The 17,025-nt window shown below is 39.8% G+C and overlaps 1 protein-coding gene across 3 annotated transcripts in view; it reads left to right on the plus strand.

Moving 5' to 3' along the window:
- The first annotated feature begins 1,513 nt into the window (after nucleotides 1-1,513).
- The window catches only part of AGO4 (argonaute RISC component 4), a 34,181-nt gene continuing 18,669 nt past the window's right edge, over nucleotides 1,514-17,025 (plus strand). For all 3 annotated transcript variants that reach the window (XM_037021280.2, XM_037021281.2, XM_037021282.2), the window contains exons 1-7: nucleotides 1,514-1,797; nucleotides 7,038-7,203; nucleotides 9,600-9,720; nucleotides 10,922-11,103; nucleotides 11,289-11,425; nucleotides 11,544-11,678; nucleotides 12,371-12,458. In XM_037021280.2, the coding sequence (XP_036877175.1) occupies nucleotides 1,779-1,797; nucleotides 7,038-7,203; nucleotides 9,600-9,720; nucleotides 10,922-11,103; nucleotides 11,289-11,425; nucleotides 11,544-11,678; nucleotides 12,371-12,458 (848 nt within the window). In that variant the 5' untranslated portion in view covers nucleotides 1,514-1,778. The remainder of the gene's footprint in view (nucleotides 1,798-7,037; nucleotides 7,204-9,599; nucleotides 9,721-10,921; nucleotides 11,104-11,288; nucleotides 11,426-11,543; nucleotides 11,679-12,370; nucleotides 12,459-17,025) is intronic.

The following is a 17,025-nucleotide window of genomic DNA, read 5'->3' on the forward strand; positions in this document are numbered from 1 at the left end:
CCAGTCTGGGATGGAATCAGCCAGGACTAGAACACAGGGTTAGAACTCTTAAGTTTTCTAATGCTTCACTGCTGTATTGTATAATGCAGAGCCTGACTTCCTTAGCTTCTGTGAGCTTCAGTTTCCTTATCTGTACAAATACCTTCTTTAATAATATGTACCTTACAGGTGGTTGCAAAGATTAAATGGCATTTGAAGTGCCTGGCCATGGTGTGCCCCTAACATTTTTTTTTTATCATTACATGGAAAGATTACTTGGCCCTATGGCTTCACATGGTAGGTGCTCAAATGAATAGCTCCCTATACATGTTATGGACTGAATCGTGTCCTCCTCAAAATTCACTTGTTGAAATCCTAACCCCCAGTACCTCAGAATGTGACTGTATTTGGAAATAGAATCATTAAAGAGGTAATTAAGTCCAAATAACTTCTATGAGGTGGGCCCCAATCCAATACAACCGGTGTCCTTATAAGAGGGAGTTTGGAGGCAGACATGTAGGGAGGGAAGACCATGTGACTACACATCATCTATACGCAAAGGAGATCCCAGAAGAAACCATCCCTTGATCTTGGATGTCTAGCCTTCGGCACTGTGAGAAAATAAATTTCTGTTGTTGAAGCCAGTCAGTCAGTGGTACTTTGTAATGGCAGCTCTGGGAAACTAATACAACACATACACATTGTACCTTTTTAACTGGTGGACAGAGGGCTCCCTCATTCTACCGACCATAACTGCTTCTTGGCCGGCAGTCCTACCTTCTCCAACACAGAGTCCCAACTGAAAGCCGCGAGGATGCTGGGCCTGCTGGGCTGACCATGCCACCCTTGGGGGGGTGTTGCTCCCTTGGCTCTTGGCTGCTGAGGTGAAGTCACCCGAGAAAGCAAGACTTCTCTCTTCTTAAGTGACTGTTGACTAGCTGACCAGAGGGGCTCGTCCTGGGACCAGCGAGAGAAGGCATCTTTCATCCTGGTCGGTGAGGGTGATGCTTTCCGGCTGCGTGGGGAGGAAAAGGCAACTGGGTGAGCGGTGTTGCAGGAAGAAATGGAGGGAAACTGCAGTGTCTGCGGTGACCCTGGTGTTCTCTGTCCCAGAACAGTGGAGAAAGAGGACACAGAAGGGGGAAGAAGTGTCCTGAGGTGGGAGGACAGAGAGAGAGGTCCCTGATGTGAACCTTAGGACGCTCCACGGACGGATGTGGAGATCCGTGCCTGTGGATCGGCGTGGCCTGAACCCGACCTTCTGCGAGGCACTGTGTGTGGGGAGGCTCTGGGAGGATCGCGCGCAGCCCCCCGCAGCCGTGCGCCGGGATGGCCGCCTGGGCGGACAGGGCAGTGCAGGCGGGCGCGCGCCCCCGACACGTCTTCGGGGCACTGCAACCCCCCCGGGCGCGCGCCCGCGCCTGCCCACCTCGCCCCTGCCCCGCGCAGGGCTCGTTGGACACGGCGCCGGGGCCGCGCACACCCCCTCCGCGAGCCGGGATCCTGGGCCGCGCGCCCCCTCCCCGCCCGGCGGGCACGCGCACTGGCTCCCGTTCCCGCTGGCAGCGGCGGCGGCGGGGATTGTTTTGTTGTCGCTGAGGCCGGAAGAGCCGCGGGAGCCGGGTCCCTGTCCCTGGCCGGGCGCCGCCGCCGCCCCCTGCCCAGCGCCCGCGTCTCCGCGGCGCCCACCCAGCGCCAATATTCCGGAGATCAAGCGTTACGCGGCGGCGGCGGCGGCGGCGGCGGGGCCCGGAGCGGGAGGCGCCGGGGACCGGGGCGAGGCGGTCCCCGCCGCCGCCATGGAGGCGCTGGGACCCGGTGAGGAGCGCACGCGGGCCGGGTGGGCGAGCGGGCGGGACCGTGGCTCCCCGTCGTCCGCACCGGCTCGTGCGTGCCTGGGTTCGGGCCGTCAGGCCTCGGGGAAGGGGACTGGTGCCCCACTGCGCTAGGCGGAGGGAGCTGACCTGGGCCTCGGGGGGCGGGACCGCGCCCCAGCCTAGAGAGATGAGCTAGATCTCGAGGTCTAAGGGAGGGAGGCCCAGGAAGGTGACTCGCGTCCCCAGGTACAGGGGAGACCTGACCCAACCTCGGAGAGGTGGTCTGTGGTCCAGGGTTTGGGCGAGGCCAGTTTGGGCCTCAGAAGGGACAGTCCGTGCCAGGTGCAGAGTGAAGGCCTGGCCTGGATCGGACCAGGAAGAACCCCCCACCTACTGTCAGGGGTATTCTTGAGTTGGGGCCGCACCCCTGTTTTTCTTTGCACCAGCAGACAGTCTTGAGCCTTCAGATACGGAAGAAGAACTCCTAAACACTCCTCATGACCCCCTAGGCCAAGGACAAAATATCTACCCTTTTCCCAAAGGCCCTGAAGTGGCCGGGGATCGTTCTGTGCTTCTATCTGTCAGTCTGTGAGATGGTCCCAGAGTGGTGCGCGCTGGCGCCCGAGGGTCAGGCGAGTTATTCGCTTGGCAGCCGTAGCACAGGTTTTAACGCCTTGTTCTCCTCTAACTGGGTTATGGGTGGGTGTGAGGATTCCAGGAAGGAGAAAGTGCTTTGGAAACTGTAATTCTCCATCCTTTGGAATGTTTTCCGCCTGTCTAGCTCACTCTGCCCAAATCAGAGAAACCACTCCGGGTTGTAGCAAATAGCCTGCGGACTGGAACCCTGTTCTCCCACCTCCAAGTCCAGCAGGCTTCTAATGCCTTGGCTCAGTACGGCAGGGTTTATAGGTTGTGGTAGAATTAACTTCAATATCAAACCTTATCTAATAGTGGACTTAGCTGTAGAGCATTTCGTTTTTTTTAGTGTGTAGGAAATTCAGCCTGATTTTGGAAAGTTTGCAGGTTTGTTTACTTGGGGTTTACATAGCTGATTAAACTCCACCTTAATTTGCTGCTTAAAGGTTTTTAAAGGTCCTCATAATCAGATTTCAAATGCCTTTAAAAAATGAATTGGCTTGTCACATTAGTATTATTTGGTAAACCTCAATGTGAGCATTACACTGGGTTACTTCAGCTATGCCCCCCTGCTAAAGTCATGATCAGGTTTTTAGGAATATAACAAACTTCTGTTTAAATCTAGTTTAGTAATTTAATAGTTGTATAACCTTGGGCAAATTACTTAATTCCTTTGAACTTTCATTTCCTCATCTGTAAAATGAGGGTAATAATAATCATGTGCTGCAAGACTGTGAGAGTGCAAGACATGTGCTGTGAGAGTGAAATGAGATGTGTGTGAGTAGGCTTATTGTAGAAACTCATACCCCATCTTTGATACTCAACAAGTATTTCTCCACTCCCTCCCCTGTTAGTAATTCATAACTGAAACAGCTGTTGCATTTATGAGTTGATGTTAAAAGAGACTATGTATCTGATAATTTCATGGAAAAGATCATTCTGGTGGTGGTAGAAACGTCCCAGGGACTCTTTTTGTTTGTTTGTTTGATTTTAGCTTTTGCAGGTTTGAGGATTTATCAGTTCCCCCAGGATTATGAAAAATTAATTTCCACTAACCACATTTTATAAGACAGTGATGAATAAACCAAAGTGTCCCATTGATTCTTTTCTGTCGATTGGAGTATATTCTGTCTGCTGTTTCACAAACTCCTTTTTTGGTGTCATAGTGCCTTGTAAACCCAGTTAATAATAAGAAGCTGCTTGCTGAGCATAGAATCAGAGCAAAGGGAGTTGACAGTCTTCTGGGATATTTCATCTAGTCTTTTTTAGAACCTAGAGAAGCTTACCTTCTTCTTTGTTAAAGCAGAAGATCTATGCTTTGTGCTCTCCTCACTTGAACCATCATTGATTGCTGTGCTCTCCCTCCGTTTCAGTTTCTGACAATACCATGAAAGTATATTTAACTAGATTACCATCTATTTTGATTGCATTAACAATAACTTTTCTTTTTACAGTGCTTTACAGTTTGGAAAGTGCTTTCTTAGCTTTTAGTTCATTTGATCTTTTATGAGACAACAAGGAAGATGTTATCCCCATTTCACAAAGGAGAAAAGAGGTTCAAAGAGCTTTAGTGACTTCATCGAGGACTCAAGGCTGAGTGGTGAAATGAGGAGGAAGCTGGGCAATCTGACTTCTAGTCTAATGCCCTCCTCTTCATGTAAGACTGACCTCATCCAATCTATGTTGAGTCGTATTTGTCTCCTTTTCAGAAGATGTGATTTTCTGACTTGGTCACCAAATTTTGGCAGTGTCTGATATAAAGCCCAGGGACCTTTGAGCAGTGACTCTAACATTTGTGCAAGTGCAATCATAATGGCTAACATTTATTGAGCACTTACTATTATAAGGCACGATGTTAAGCCTTTTAGATCCTCACCTCATGGGATCCCCACCACAGCCTACTGAGATAGATGCTATTGTTACTACACCTCCCCCATTTTATAGACACTTGATCTATATGTTGATCCCTCATTTCTCCTACTATTATTATTATTTTTATTTTTAATAAAATGCTGAATACACCTCCCCCATTTTATAGACAGGCACAGAGAGGCTAAGAAACTGGCCCCCAAGGTCATGAGTTAGGGGGCGGTAAAATCAAGATTGAAACCCAGTTTGGCTCCAGAACCTTAGCCACTATGCTTTATTTCTTCATAAGTAGTTTGCTAAATTCAAAGAAACCAGCTTTGGGAATGGAAAATTTTAGAATATAGTTTTCTAAATAAATCTTCTAAACTTATTAAAGAAGTAATATCTCAACCTGTAAGTTTTCTATCTTGCCAAGAAAAAGAAACATTTACACTATTTATTTTTCTCCACTTCTTAATCCCCTTTCATTTTCTTTGCCTCCGTCCCTTTGGCATTGAATAATTCAGAGAGGTATAGATACCATAGGAATGTGAAATATATCAGGGAAGTTAAAGCACTGAATGGGAAGTTAGGAGACCTAGATTCTAGTTATGACTTTAAAACCAAAGTCGTATGTGCTTGGGCAAGTCATTTGATTCAAATTTCTGTTTCCAAATTTCTGTCATAAAGCTGGATTTGTAATACAATGATTGCTTATGTGTATCTTGGAATATGCAAGGCTGACATCTATATGATTTAATTTAATTCAGTGTGCCTATCACCTCTGATACTACTATTTACCTCTTGTTTTTAAATGTCTTACCACACCCAGAGTAGCTCCCCTTGTACACAAAAAGTAGAACTCAACTCCCAGCAATAATAATATTTTTAGTACAAAGTATGTGCTTTTGCTTTAGTGAAAAATAATTGTCAATTCTTGGAATGGCTGAGTTTCTGTCTAGTTTCTATCTGGAACTGCTACAAGGATTATTGGTACATGTATTGAATTCAGAAAATGTGATACTTGTTGAATTAGGAATTGGGAAGATTACAGTGAACTGGAGATCCATTTCTTCTAAGAGCTGACAGTGCAGTGAAGGAGACACTAATTTAACAAGTTTGTTTCTATATACTTGCTCTAAATGCTCCCTTATACCAAGGGTCTTAGATATATCCTTCAGTCTGGGAGATTCCAGAAAGACTTTCTAAGGAGGTCAGATCTGAGCTGAGTTTTAAAGGATGAGTAGAATTTAGGGGAAGAAAGAATAAGGACTTTAATATGTGAAGGGATTTTCAGTACTTTTCAAACTAGTTGAGCTGTCAACACAAATTTCATTAAAGTGTTTGCTTTGATTTTTTCTAAGTGATGTTAGACCACAACAACTTCTTGCTTCAAAGTTTTCTCTCCTTAGTGAATTTTCTTTGTTCTCAGAGAAATGCTATTGCAGTAAGACTGTTATAACTTATTGTAATCACAGACCACTATACGAAATACCTATTCATAGTAATAAAGATATTAATTTTTTAGTCCAGTGTCCACTTAACATTATCATCAAAAAAACATAAGGTTTTCATAGAGAAATATTTTCCAGACTGTGTTTCCTCAAATCCTTATCTGCTGAATATTGGTGGATGTTTGGTTTTAAAAAGAGAGAGTTTTGAGGAAAATAAGTTGGGTAAGTGATAAGTTAAAACAGATTTATTGATTACAGGACTTGCTAGAGACTTGCTAGATAATGTACTTTGAACTTCTAAGAAGGGGAGAAAATATGCACTTTCTTCAATTTATGGAATCCTTTCTTTTTGTGGGATATCTTTTGAACTCTGGATGGAATAATTTGGAATGACCACTCTGTCGAGACCAGTTTCTCACCCTCAGCACTATTGATATTTTGGAGTGGATTCTTCTTTGTTATGGGGGCCATCCTGTGCATTGTAAGATGTCCAGCTATATCCCTAGCCCCTACCCACTGCATGTCAGTAGCACCCCCCAAGTTGTGACAATGAAAAATGTCTCCAGGCATTTGCCAGATGTTTCATGGTTAGCAAAATCTTCCCCAGGTTGAGAACCACTGGTTTAGACTGCAAGTTCCTTGAAGGCAGAGACTCTGTCTTTTTCCTGAGTCCACAGTGCAGGTTAGACACATAATACATTAATAAGTGTTTGTTGAATAAATAAACTAGACTTTGTGATCAGGAAATATCACATTGTTCAAATTCTTAAAAAATCAGGTTATAAACAAGGAAGGTTTAGCATTATTGGTATTGTTTGACTATTCAATTAGCAAGTAAACTGATAAATATAGCTGCTGTTTAATCTCCTTCTGTCTGTACAAACTATAATAATGCAGGCTAATTTGGGGGGATTAATGGATCGTCTCCAGTCTGAACATGGTGATAGCCCCTAGAGTTTAGAGAGAGTTTTATTATAAAATGCAAGTAATTTTGTAAGCAGCAACATTTGCTTACAAAATTTGCTGATGCTTACAAAAGGTTTTTGTAAGCCTACATCTGAGAGGAGTTCATCATACTGTCCAATTTTGATGTCCCCCATATTCAAAATAATAGCAATAATAGGCCAAGATCCTAGAGAACATTGGGTCACAAAGACACCCCAAAGTCTTTATATTAGAGTATATTTAGTGAGTAATAAGATCTCAACAATTGTAGCTATTATTTTTATCATCATCATGATTATGAAGGAGACATTATCCTTCATGACCAAAGAGCCCATCAAGTATCTTTCGATCTCTTCAGGACCTCCAGCCAGCCTGTTTCAGCCACCTCGTCGTCCTGGCCTTGGAACTGTTGGAAAACCAATTCGACTGTTAGCCAATCATTTTCAGGTTCAGATTCCTAAAATAGATGTGTATCACTATGATGTGGATATTAAACCAGAAAAACGGCCCCGCAGAGTCAACAGGTAAGCATTAGAAAGAATAAACTCCTCTATATATTTAAATGCATGTAATTTAAAAAATTTGTATCATATTGTTCTCTAAAAATTCTTTCAACATGTAGGCTTTGTTTTTCTCTGAGATGTTAAATTTCTTGATAGTAAGTTTGCTGTCTCACTACTTGGTGGTCCTCCATAAATTCCAGCAGAGTGCTGGATACATCATTGTCCAGGCAGTAAATAAGAAAGGGCACTCTTTCATTGTTGAAGGGTAGCATATATTTACTGAAATACATGAAGACATTCATGTCTATGGGAGATAGAATAATCTGGAAATTCAAACTTTATTAAGTGTTGGTATTGGATATAGAAAATTATAAGTGTAAAGACTTATAAAGAAGAATTATCTTGGAGTATTAGAAGTAAGCTCAGAGGGAAGCTCTGTTTAATTCTAGCATTATCCAAGAGGGGTGTAGCTGAGATGATTTAAGCACTGTGGTCTGTAGGGCAGGAATTTAAGTGTGAAGACATAGTCCTGTGGCAGTGCACTAACACCTGCTTTCCTTCTCTTTTCATTCTGTGACAGTCATGCAGTCCTTAACATTAAGATTTTTGCTTTTCTAAGAATGCTGTTGCTGTTTAGTGAAATATTTTCTGCTGCTTGATTTTTTTCTCATTATAGATCAATAATTTGGCTTTCTGTCTATGTTGTGCAAAACTGTCGTTGTTGGCTCTCGTATAACTGAGATCAATTGCAATAGAAGTGGTGTTGATGGCTAGCATTGATCCATTAAAGAAATATTTTTATTGAGTGCTTACTATGTGCCAGGTATTGTTCTATGCTGTGGGACTACAACATGAACAAAACGGGCAAAACTTTCTACCCCTGAGAGTTTATATTCTAATGGGAGAAAAGACCAAAAGTAAATGAATAAGTAAACAAAATATATTGTATATTAGTTGTTGATAAGTGCTGTGAAGAAAAATAGAGCAGGGTTGGAAGATAGGGGTGGGGTGAGGGTCAGCCACTGAGGTCTATATATATATATACATATATATATATATGTATATATATATATGGTGTATTATATGTATTTGTAGTGTTTTCATAGCATAATTAGGGAAGCTTTTACTGCAATGGCAGTTGAGGAGAAAGTAGAGGTGAAGGATTTCTGGGTGAAGAGAATGCCAGGCAGAGGCAGCAACTTGCATGACATATTCAGAGAATAGCAGATGGGCCTTATTGCTGGAGTAAGTGATGGACGATGAGGTTTAGGGAAATGGCAGAGGGACCTATCATGCAGTCTTGTAGGCAGTCATAAGACTTAAGCATTTACTATGATTAGACAGGTTTTGAGTAGATGTGTGATGTGACTAACTTAAATTTTTAATGGATCCCTCTGGCTGCTGTGTTGAAAATGAACCTTAGCAGGTAAGAACAAAAAACATGAAAATCAGTTGTAAGAGTGAAAAGTGTTGGTGGCTTGGACTTGGGTGATAAAAGTGATAGGAATAAGGTGAGTCAGATTCCACATTCTGAAGTTAGTGTCAATAAGATTTGCTGATGGATTGGACATGGGGTATGAGACAAAGAAATAAGTCTTGATTGATTCCAGGGTTTCTGTCCATTAATCAGGATGGAGAAAACTGTGGGAAAAGCCAACAGGGCCGGTGCATCAGGAGACCCATTTTGGACGTGTTGAGGTTGAGATGTCTATTAGACATCCTAGTGGAGATGTTGAGCAGGAAGTTGAATACATGAGGTAGGATTCAGAGGGGAGGTCCAGGCTGGAGACATACATTTGAGGATCATCAGTATACTGGTGGTAAAGCCATGAGACTGTGTGAGATCACATGGAAAGTGAGAGGGGAATGTTGTGAAAGCACTTTGGAATAAAACAAGACAGTATGTAGGGTAATTCATCACCAGTATTTGGCGAAGGAATTGAATTATTCCTTTGAGTATGATGCATCTTATATTTATTGAACCTCAGATTTCTGAATTTCTGCCCACTCTTTTCCAAAGCCAACTTAAATAAAGGTGTTAATTTGATAGCAAATGTATCATCCTTCAATTATGGATGTCCACGCCAAGTCTAGATACCTAACATAGGTTATCTTTATAAGGCTATGTTTATCATAGGAGGGGATTTTGAAAAGCAGGAGTTTGAATGAATGCCATGAATTTTATGCTCTCCCTTTATCCCCCTTTTGTTATCAGCTTATCGTTGCATTTGTTCACCTGTTACTACCTTTCTTTAGTTAACTTTTTTAAATTACTTGAAACAATTGTAACTTTAGCTATTAGATCTTAGTTTTTCCAAGTAGTTTTGAACTGAATTTAGAGATTGAGGTAGGGTAATCGTTTCCTTACAATTCACCATTTCTCGAAGCTAATTGCCACTATCTCCATTACTGTTAAGAGAGGTAGTAGATACAATGGTGCGGCACTTCAAGATGCAAATATTTGGTGATCGGCAGCCTGGCTATGACGGCAAAAGAAACATGTATACAGCACACCCACTGCCAATTGGACGGGATAGGGTAAGTATTAAGAGCAAGAAAGACATATTAGAGTTAGATTATTTAGTAGTAATTACACACAATAAAAATGTTTCCCTTTCTAATGACAATTCAGTTCTTAGAATTGTTTCTCATGGTGATGATAGATTTGTTATACTGTCCGTATTCTCATGTCCCTTAGTTAATTGATAATGGAAGATGAGCTGAGCATTTGAATTTAGGTTGATTATGTCATCTATACATATGCTCCAGATTTTTCACATTGTTCAAGTGCTACATGAACCTGAACAATGGTGTTTTTATAAATTATAGACCAGTATCTAACATCCACTTATGAAAGTATTCACAACACTACAACAACTTTTAAAAACATTTATTTTTAAAATTAGAAAAGCAGTATGTAAATATATACTCTCTATGAACTTACTCAGATAATCTAGAAATGCTGTGCTTTCCTGCCTCCCCGCCTGTCTGCACCCCTCAATCCCATTTTCCTTTTTAGAGGAAAGGACTGTAATAGTTTGGTTATATATCCTTTTCAGGCATTTTTATGATGTGCATTAGCTATTTATGCATATGTTTATATATATTCTTGTTTGCATATCATTTTATGATTTGTTTTTCATTTAACAAGATGTCCGAGAGATTTCTCCATTTCTGTACATTTAAATCTACCTCATTATTTTTTTTAATCAAAATCTTTTTATGTGGTAAAGTATACATAACATAAAATGTACTATTTTAACATTTTTAAGTGTACATTGCAATGGCATATATTCACGTTATTGTACAATCATGACCACTATCCATGTCCAGAACTTTTCATCATCCCAAACTGAAACTCTATACCTATTAACTCTTTATCCCCCCTCCCAAGCCCCCAAGCCAGTTCCTGGTTACCACTATTCTACTTTTTATCTTTATGAATTTGACTATCCTAGGTACCTCATGTAAGTGGAATCATACAATATTTGTCATTTTGTGACTGGCTGAGTTCACTCAGCATAATGTTTTCAAGGTTCATCCATGTTATAGCATCCACCTTATTTGTAAAATATTGCCTAATATTCAATATTAAATTACACCCCTGTTGATGGACACTTAAGTTATTTGCAATGTTTGGCAATTATGGACAATGTTAAAATAAATATCCTTATATTGAATATTCCTGGGATCTTTCCTCCGCCTTTTTAAATATGTATGCATGTATATTTTTCTTTAGGTTGATATGGAAGTGACCCTTCCAGGTGAGGGTAAAGACCAAACCTTTAAAGTGTCTGTTCAGTGGGTATCAGTTGTGAGTCTTCAGTTGCTTTTAGAAGCTTTGGCAGGGCACTTGAATGAAGTTCCAGATGATTCAGTACAAGCACTTGATGTTATCACACGACACCTTCCCTCGATGAGGTTAGTACCTTAGTTTGAATTCTGTCCCACAAATGTCAGGCTTTTTTTATTTTGGCAGGTTGCATCGGAGCCATTGAAAGATTTCTGCCTAAGTCATAGTTCGAATTTGGCTTCAGTTTACAAAGAGTGAAATGAAAGACCTTTCAAGTCTATATTGTGAAACATGCAAACTCTTATTTCTTCAGGTATACACCTGTGGGCCGTTCCTTTTTCTCACCTCCTGAAGGTTACTACCACCCTCTGGGAGGGGGCAGAGAGGTCTGGTTTGGCTTTCATCAGTCCGTGAGACCTGCTGTGTGGAATATGATGCTCAACATTGATGGTAGGATGGAACTCTCTTTACCCTTTACTCTTTTGGCTGGTTTTGGGTTTTTTTGTTTTTGTTTTTTTGATCCTTTCCCTTTCCCTGAAGCTAAGTATTTTTCGTCTCTATGTGTTAGTGTCTGCAACTGCTTTCTACCGGGCTCAGCCTATCATTGAGTTCATGTGTGAAGTGTTAGACATACAGAACATCAATGAACAGACTAAACCTCTAACAGACTCCCAGCGTGTGAAATTTACCAAAGAAATCAGAGGTACGTATTTGCACTGCTGTAGTCTAGGAGATGCAACTCGGCATGGTGCAAGGAGCACCACCTCAGAGTCAGACAGCTGGGCTTCCTTCCCCACCAGCCAGTTCCATCAGTGGGACTATGAGCAAATTATTTACTTTACTTCTGTGAGACTTAGTTTATACATCTCTGAAGTAAAGATAATAATGTGTATCTTGTAAAGTTGTTGTGAGAATTAAATACAATTAGATCTATAAAGCTTCTAGCATAGTACCTGGCACATATTAGGCACTCAGTAACCATTACCCTTATCCACTTAAAGACTTCCATTTAAATAAAAGAACACAAGTTCATTTATTCTCCTCTTGGAATTTCTTTTTTTCTTTACTTGTATTAGCTGTCTTCTCTCACTAGAATATAAGCTCCATTAGGGCTGTCTCCAGACTTGATAATATGTTCCAAAACACAGTTGATGTTTAGTAGATATTTATTGAGTGAACTAATCAATTAAAGTAGGTTGCACATCTTAAGTCACTTAAGGTTCTAATTTTTTCTGCTTAGCTGAGACTTTTTACCTGTACATGATAAAATTATTCCCACATCCTTGCAACTTTTGTCCTGTGCAATGGCATGCCTTTCTGAAGGCAACATTCAAACCTGTTTTTGCCACTACGATTTTAATTAATACTGGTGTCTTAACTTTTGTTTAACTTCAGGTCTTAAAGTTGAGGTCACGCACTGTGGACAGATGAAACGAAAATATCGAGTTTGTAATGTGACTAGACGGCCGGCCAGTCATCAAACGTATGTTAACCGCATCTGAAATGATACCATTACATTTCTGGTAACAGAGGAAGCTACTAGAATCTTTTTTTTTTTAATTCCGTTTGCTAATATTTTATTGAGTATTTTTGCATCTACGTTCATCAGGGATATTGGTCTGTAATTTTCTTTTTTGGTGGGGTCTTTGCCTGGTTTTGGTATTAGGGTGATGTTGGCTTCATAGAGTTTGGGAGTATTCCCTCCTCTTCTATTTTTTTGAAAACTTTAAGGAGAATGGGTATTATATCTTCTCTGTATGTCTGATAAAATTACGAGGTAAATCCATCTGGCCTGGGGGTTTTTTTCTTGGGTAGTTTTTTGATCACCACTTCAATTTCTTTGCTGGTAATTGTTTGTTTAGATTTTGTGTTTCTTCCTTGGTCAGTCTTGGAAGGTTGTATTTTTCTAGGAAGTTGTCCATTTCTTCTAGGTTTTCCAGCTTCTTAGCATATAGGTTTTCATAGTAGTCTCTAATAATTCTTTGTATTTCTGTTGAGTCCGTCGTGATTTTTCCTTTCTCATTTCTGATTCTGTTGATGTGTGTTGATTCTCTTTTTCTCTTAATAAGTCTGGCTAGAGGCTTATCTATTTTGTTTATTTTCTCAAAGAACCAGCTCTTGGTTTCATTGATTTTTTCTTTTGTTTTATTCTTCTCAATTTTGTTTATTTCTTCTCTGATCTTTATTATGTCCCTCCTTCTGCTGACTTTAGGCCTCATTTGTTCTTCTTTTTCCAGTTTTGATAATTGTGACATTAGACTATTCATTTGGGTATGTTCTTCCTTCTTTGAATATGCCTGGATTGCTGTATACTTTCCTCTTAAGACTGCTTTTGCTGCATCCCACAGAAGTTGGGGCTTTGTGTTGTTGTTGTCATTTATTTCCATATATTGCTGGATCTCCATTTTAATAGAATCTTTTGAGAAATTTGTGTCCTACATTATATTTTAAAAACAACTGAGATCTTCACTTTTAAGTACCAGAGCTTTTAAAAATACTTTAAATACTTTTGACAGAGGTATTTATAAAAATTATTTTTTGCCTTTGATTCATTTCACCTCTTCAACAGAGTATACTGAAACAGAGATCAGCTTTTATATAATGATGAAGAGTCATCATTATAAGCATCATTTATTATGCTATTATAATTCTCAGTGCATGGCTGGAAGGGTCTGTTAAAGCCTATTACTCATATAAGGCTGTCACAAGAAGATACTATTTGTGTTTTGTTTGGATTTTTCTCCCTCCTTTTATAGCTAGCTGCCACTTCTTCCAGCTGCCAGTGTGTGTCACGTGCCTCCCACAGAGCACTCATTTCCACTTCCCCATTTCTACTTCTCATTTTTCTTATCACCCAACTTCTAATCCACTGTGAACTTTGCCTAATGAGAAAATGTATATGAAAGTGCTTTTTAAATTACTATATATTTTATTCTTGTATTCAAGATCTTGAAACTCATATCTGACACAAACAAATATGGACTCTTCTAAAAGCATGAACTTAATATATAAAGTGTTTTATTATTTTGATTAGAAGTCTTTGGTTTATTTGTTTGCTTTTGTTGTAATCTGACTTTGTTTTAGACTCATGGTTCTCAATTTTTAAACCTTAATGCACATCAGAAGCACCTGGAGGGCTTTGTTCTAAATAGTTGAAGTTTTTGGGTGACCTCTGGATGAATGTGGTTTATTAATTCAATCTGATTTGAATAAATTCTTCAGTATGACCTCATCTACACATTACATTACTTTCTTAAGAACTGTAAAGTGATATTCCATGTGTTCTTCATATTATACCATTTTGACTTCATTCTATAGGGAAAAAAATGTTACCAAAACCTTATGAAGTCCTTAATGAGAATTGTAGCATTTATTTTTCAAGAAGAACTGTGTCTTTTTTGTTACTTAATTACTTCACATAACCCTATAAAAATAATTATGCTTACAGACCTATATAATCTTTGCATGAAAATTAAAAGCACATAGATTTATTTATTATTATTAAAGTATCATTGATATACAATCTTTTTTTTACTTGATTTTTGTTTTATTGAACATGCACTTTCATTTTTTAATTTTATTTTTAATAAAAGGATTTATTGCCAATTTGAAAAGCAATTCCCAACAATTAAAGCAATATGTAGTTGTAGATTTATACCATAAATAAATGATAAGTCCTACAGCAAATGCATTCCGGACCACTCTCTATGGAAGGACTACCCAGTCTTTATTTCCTGGGCATACTTCATGCATAGCTCACCTCTTTATTTTTCATTGACCTGCCCGGCCATTTTCTCTGTCTCAGCCTGTGTTGGGGGCCATGGCACCGTATGATATACCAATGGCCAACAGAGGTAGCACTGTTGAATTCTTTTTCCAGCACCTCTGGGTGCAGGAAGGATGCAGCTTTTCCTAGCCAGTCCTGTCTGTATGCCATGGATGATTGTTATTAAGGCTTAACTCTAACTTGAAGTGTCCCACGTGTCAGTATGCAGTGTGTCTCACAGTCTATTAGATTAGATTAGGCCATAGTGAAATCGAAAACATAATGTAGAGGTCTGCACCTTCTTTTTTTTTTATTAAGGTATCACTGATATACACTCTTATGAAGGTTTCACAAGAAAAACAGTGTGGTTATTACATTCACCCTTATTATTGAGTCCCCCCCATACCCCATTGCAGTCACTGTCCATCAGTGTAGTAAGATGCCACAGAGTCCCTACTTGTCTTCTCTGAGCTACATTGTCTTCCCCGTGACCCCACACACACCTTGTGTACTAAACATAATGCCCCTCGATCCCTTCTCCCTCCTTCCACACTCGCCCTCCCACACCCCTCCCCTTTGGTAAGCACTAGTCCCTTCTTGGAGTTTGTGAGTCTGCTGCTGTTTTGTTCCTTCAGTTTTGCGTCATTGTTATGCTCCACAAATGAGGGAAATCATTTGGTACTTATCTTTCTCCTCCTGGCTTATTTCACTGAGCATAATATCCTCCAGCTCCATCCATGTTGTTGCAAATGGTAGGATTTGTTTCTTTCTTATGGCTGAATAGTATGCCATTGTGTAAATATACATCTTCTTTATCCATTCATCTACTGTTGGACACTTGGGTTGCTTCCATGATCTTGGCTATTATAAATAGTGCTGCAGTAAACATAGGGGTGCATATGTCTTTTTGAATCTGAGAAATTATATTCTTTGGGTAAATTCTTAGGAGTGGAATTCCCAGGCCAAATGATATTTCTATTTTTAGTTTTTTGAGAAACCTCCATATTGCTTTCCACAATGGTTGAACTAGCTTACATTCCCAACAGCAGTGTAGGAGGGTTCCCCTTTCTCCGCCAGCATTTGTTGTTCTTAGTCTTTTCGATGCTGGCCATCCTAACTGGTATGAGGTGATATCTCATTGTGGTTTTATTTGCATTTCCCTGATAATTAGTGATGTGGAGCATCTTTTCATGCATCTGTTGGCCATCTGCATTTCTTCATTGGAGAATTGTCTGTTCATATCCTTTGCCCAGTTTTTAACTGGGTTGTTTGCTTTTTGGGTGTTGAGGTGTCTGAGTTCTTTATATATTTTGGATGTTTACCCCTTGTCAGATATGTCATTTACAAATATATTCTCCTGTACTGTAGGATGCCTTTTTGTTCTGCTGATGGTGTCCTTTGCTGTACAGAAGCTTTTTAGTTTAATGTAGTCCCATGTGTTCATTTTTGCTTTTGTTTCCCTTGCTCGAGGAGATGCATTCAGAAAAAAGGTGCTCATATTTATATTCAGGAGATTTTTGCCTATGTTGTCTTCTAAGAGTTTTATGGTTTCATGACTTGCATTCAGGTCTTTGATCCATTTTGAGTTTATTTTTGTATAGGGATAGACAATAATCCAGTTTCATTCTCTTGCTTGTAGCTGTCCGGATTTGCCAACACCAGCTGTTGAAGAGGCTGTCATTTCTCCATTATATGTCCATGGCTCCTTTATCATTTATTAATTGACCATATATGCTTGGGTTTATATCTGGGCTCTCTAGTCTGTTCCATTGGTCTATGGGTCTGTTCTTGTGCCAGTACCAAATTGTTTTGATTACTGTGGCTTTGTAGTAGAGCTTGAACTCGGGGAGTGTAATCCTCCCTGCTTTATTCTTCCTTCTCAGGATTGCTTTGGCTCTTTGGGATCTTTTGTGGTTCCATATGAATTTTAGAACTATTTGCTCTAGTTCACTGAAGAATGCTGTTGGTTTTTTGATAGGGATTGCATTGAATCTGTAGATTGCTTTAAGCAGGATGGCCATTTTGACAATATTAATTCTGCCTATCCAGGAGCATGGGATGAATTTCCATTTATTAGTGTCCTCTTTATTTTATCTCATGAGTGTCTTATAGTTTTCAGAGTACAGGCCTTTCACTTCCTTGGTTAGGTTTATTCCTAGGTATTTTATTCTTTTTGATGCAGTTGTGAATGGAATTGTTTTCCTGATTTCTCTTTCTGCTAGTTCATCGTTAGTGTATAGGAATGCAACAGATTTCTGTGTATTAATTTTGTATCCTGCTATTT

Source organism: Manis javanica, chromosome 4, assembly GCF_040802235.1.
Source record: "Manis javanica isolate MJ-LG chromosome 4, MJ_LKY, whole genome shotgun sequence".
NCBI lineage: Eukaryota > Metazoa > Chordata > Mammalia > Pholidota > Manidae > Manis > Manis javanica.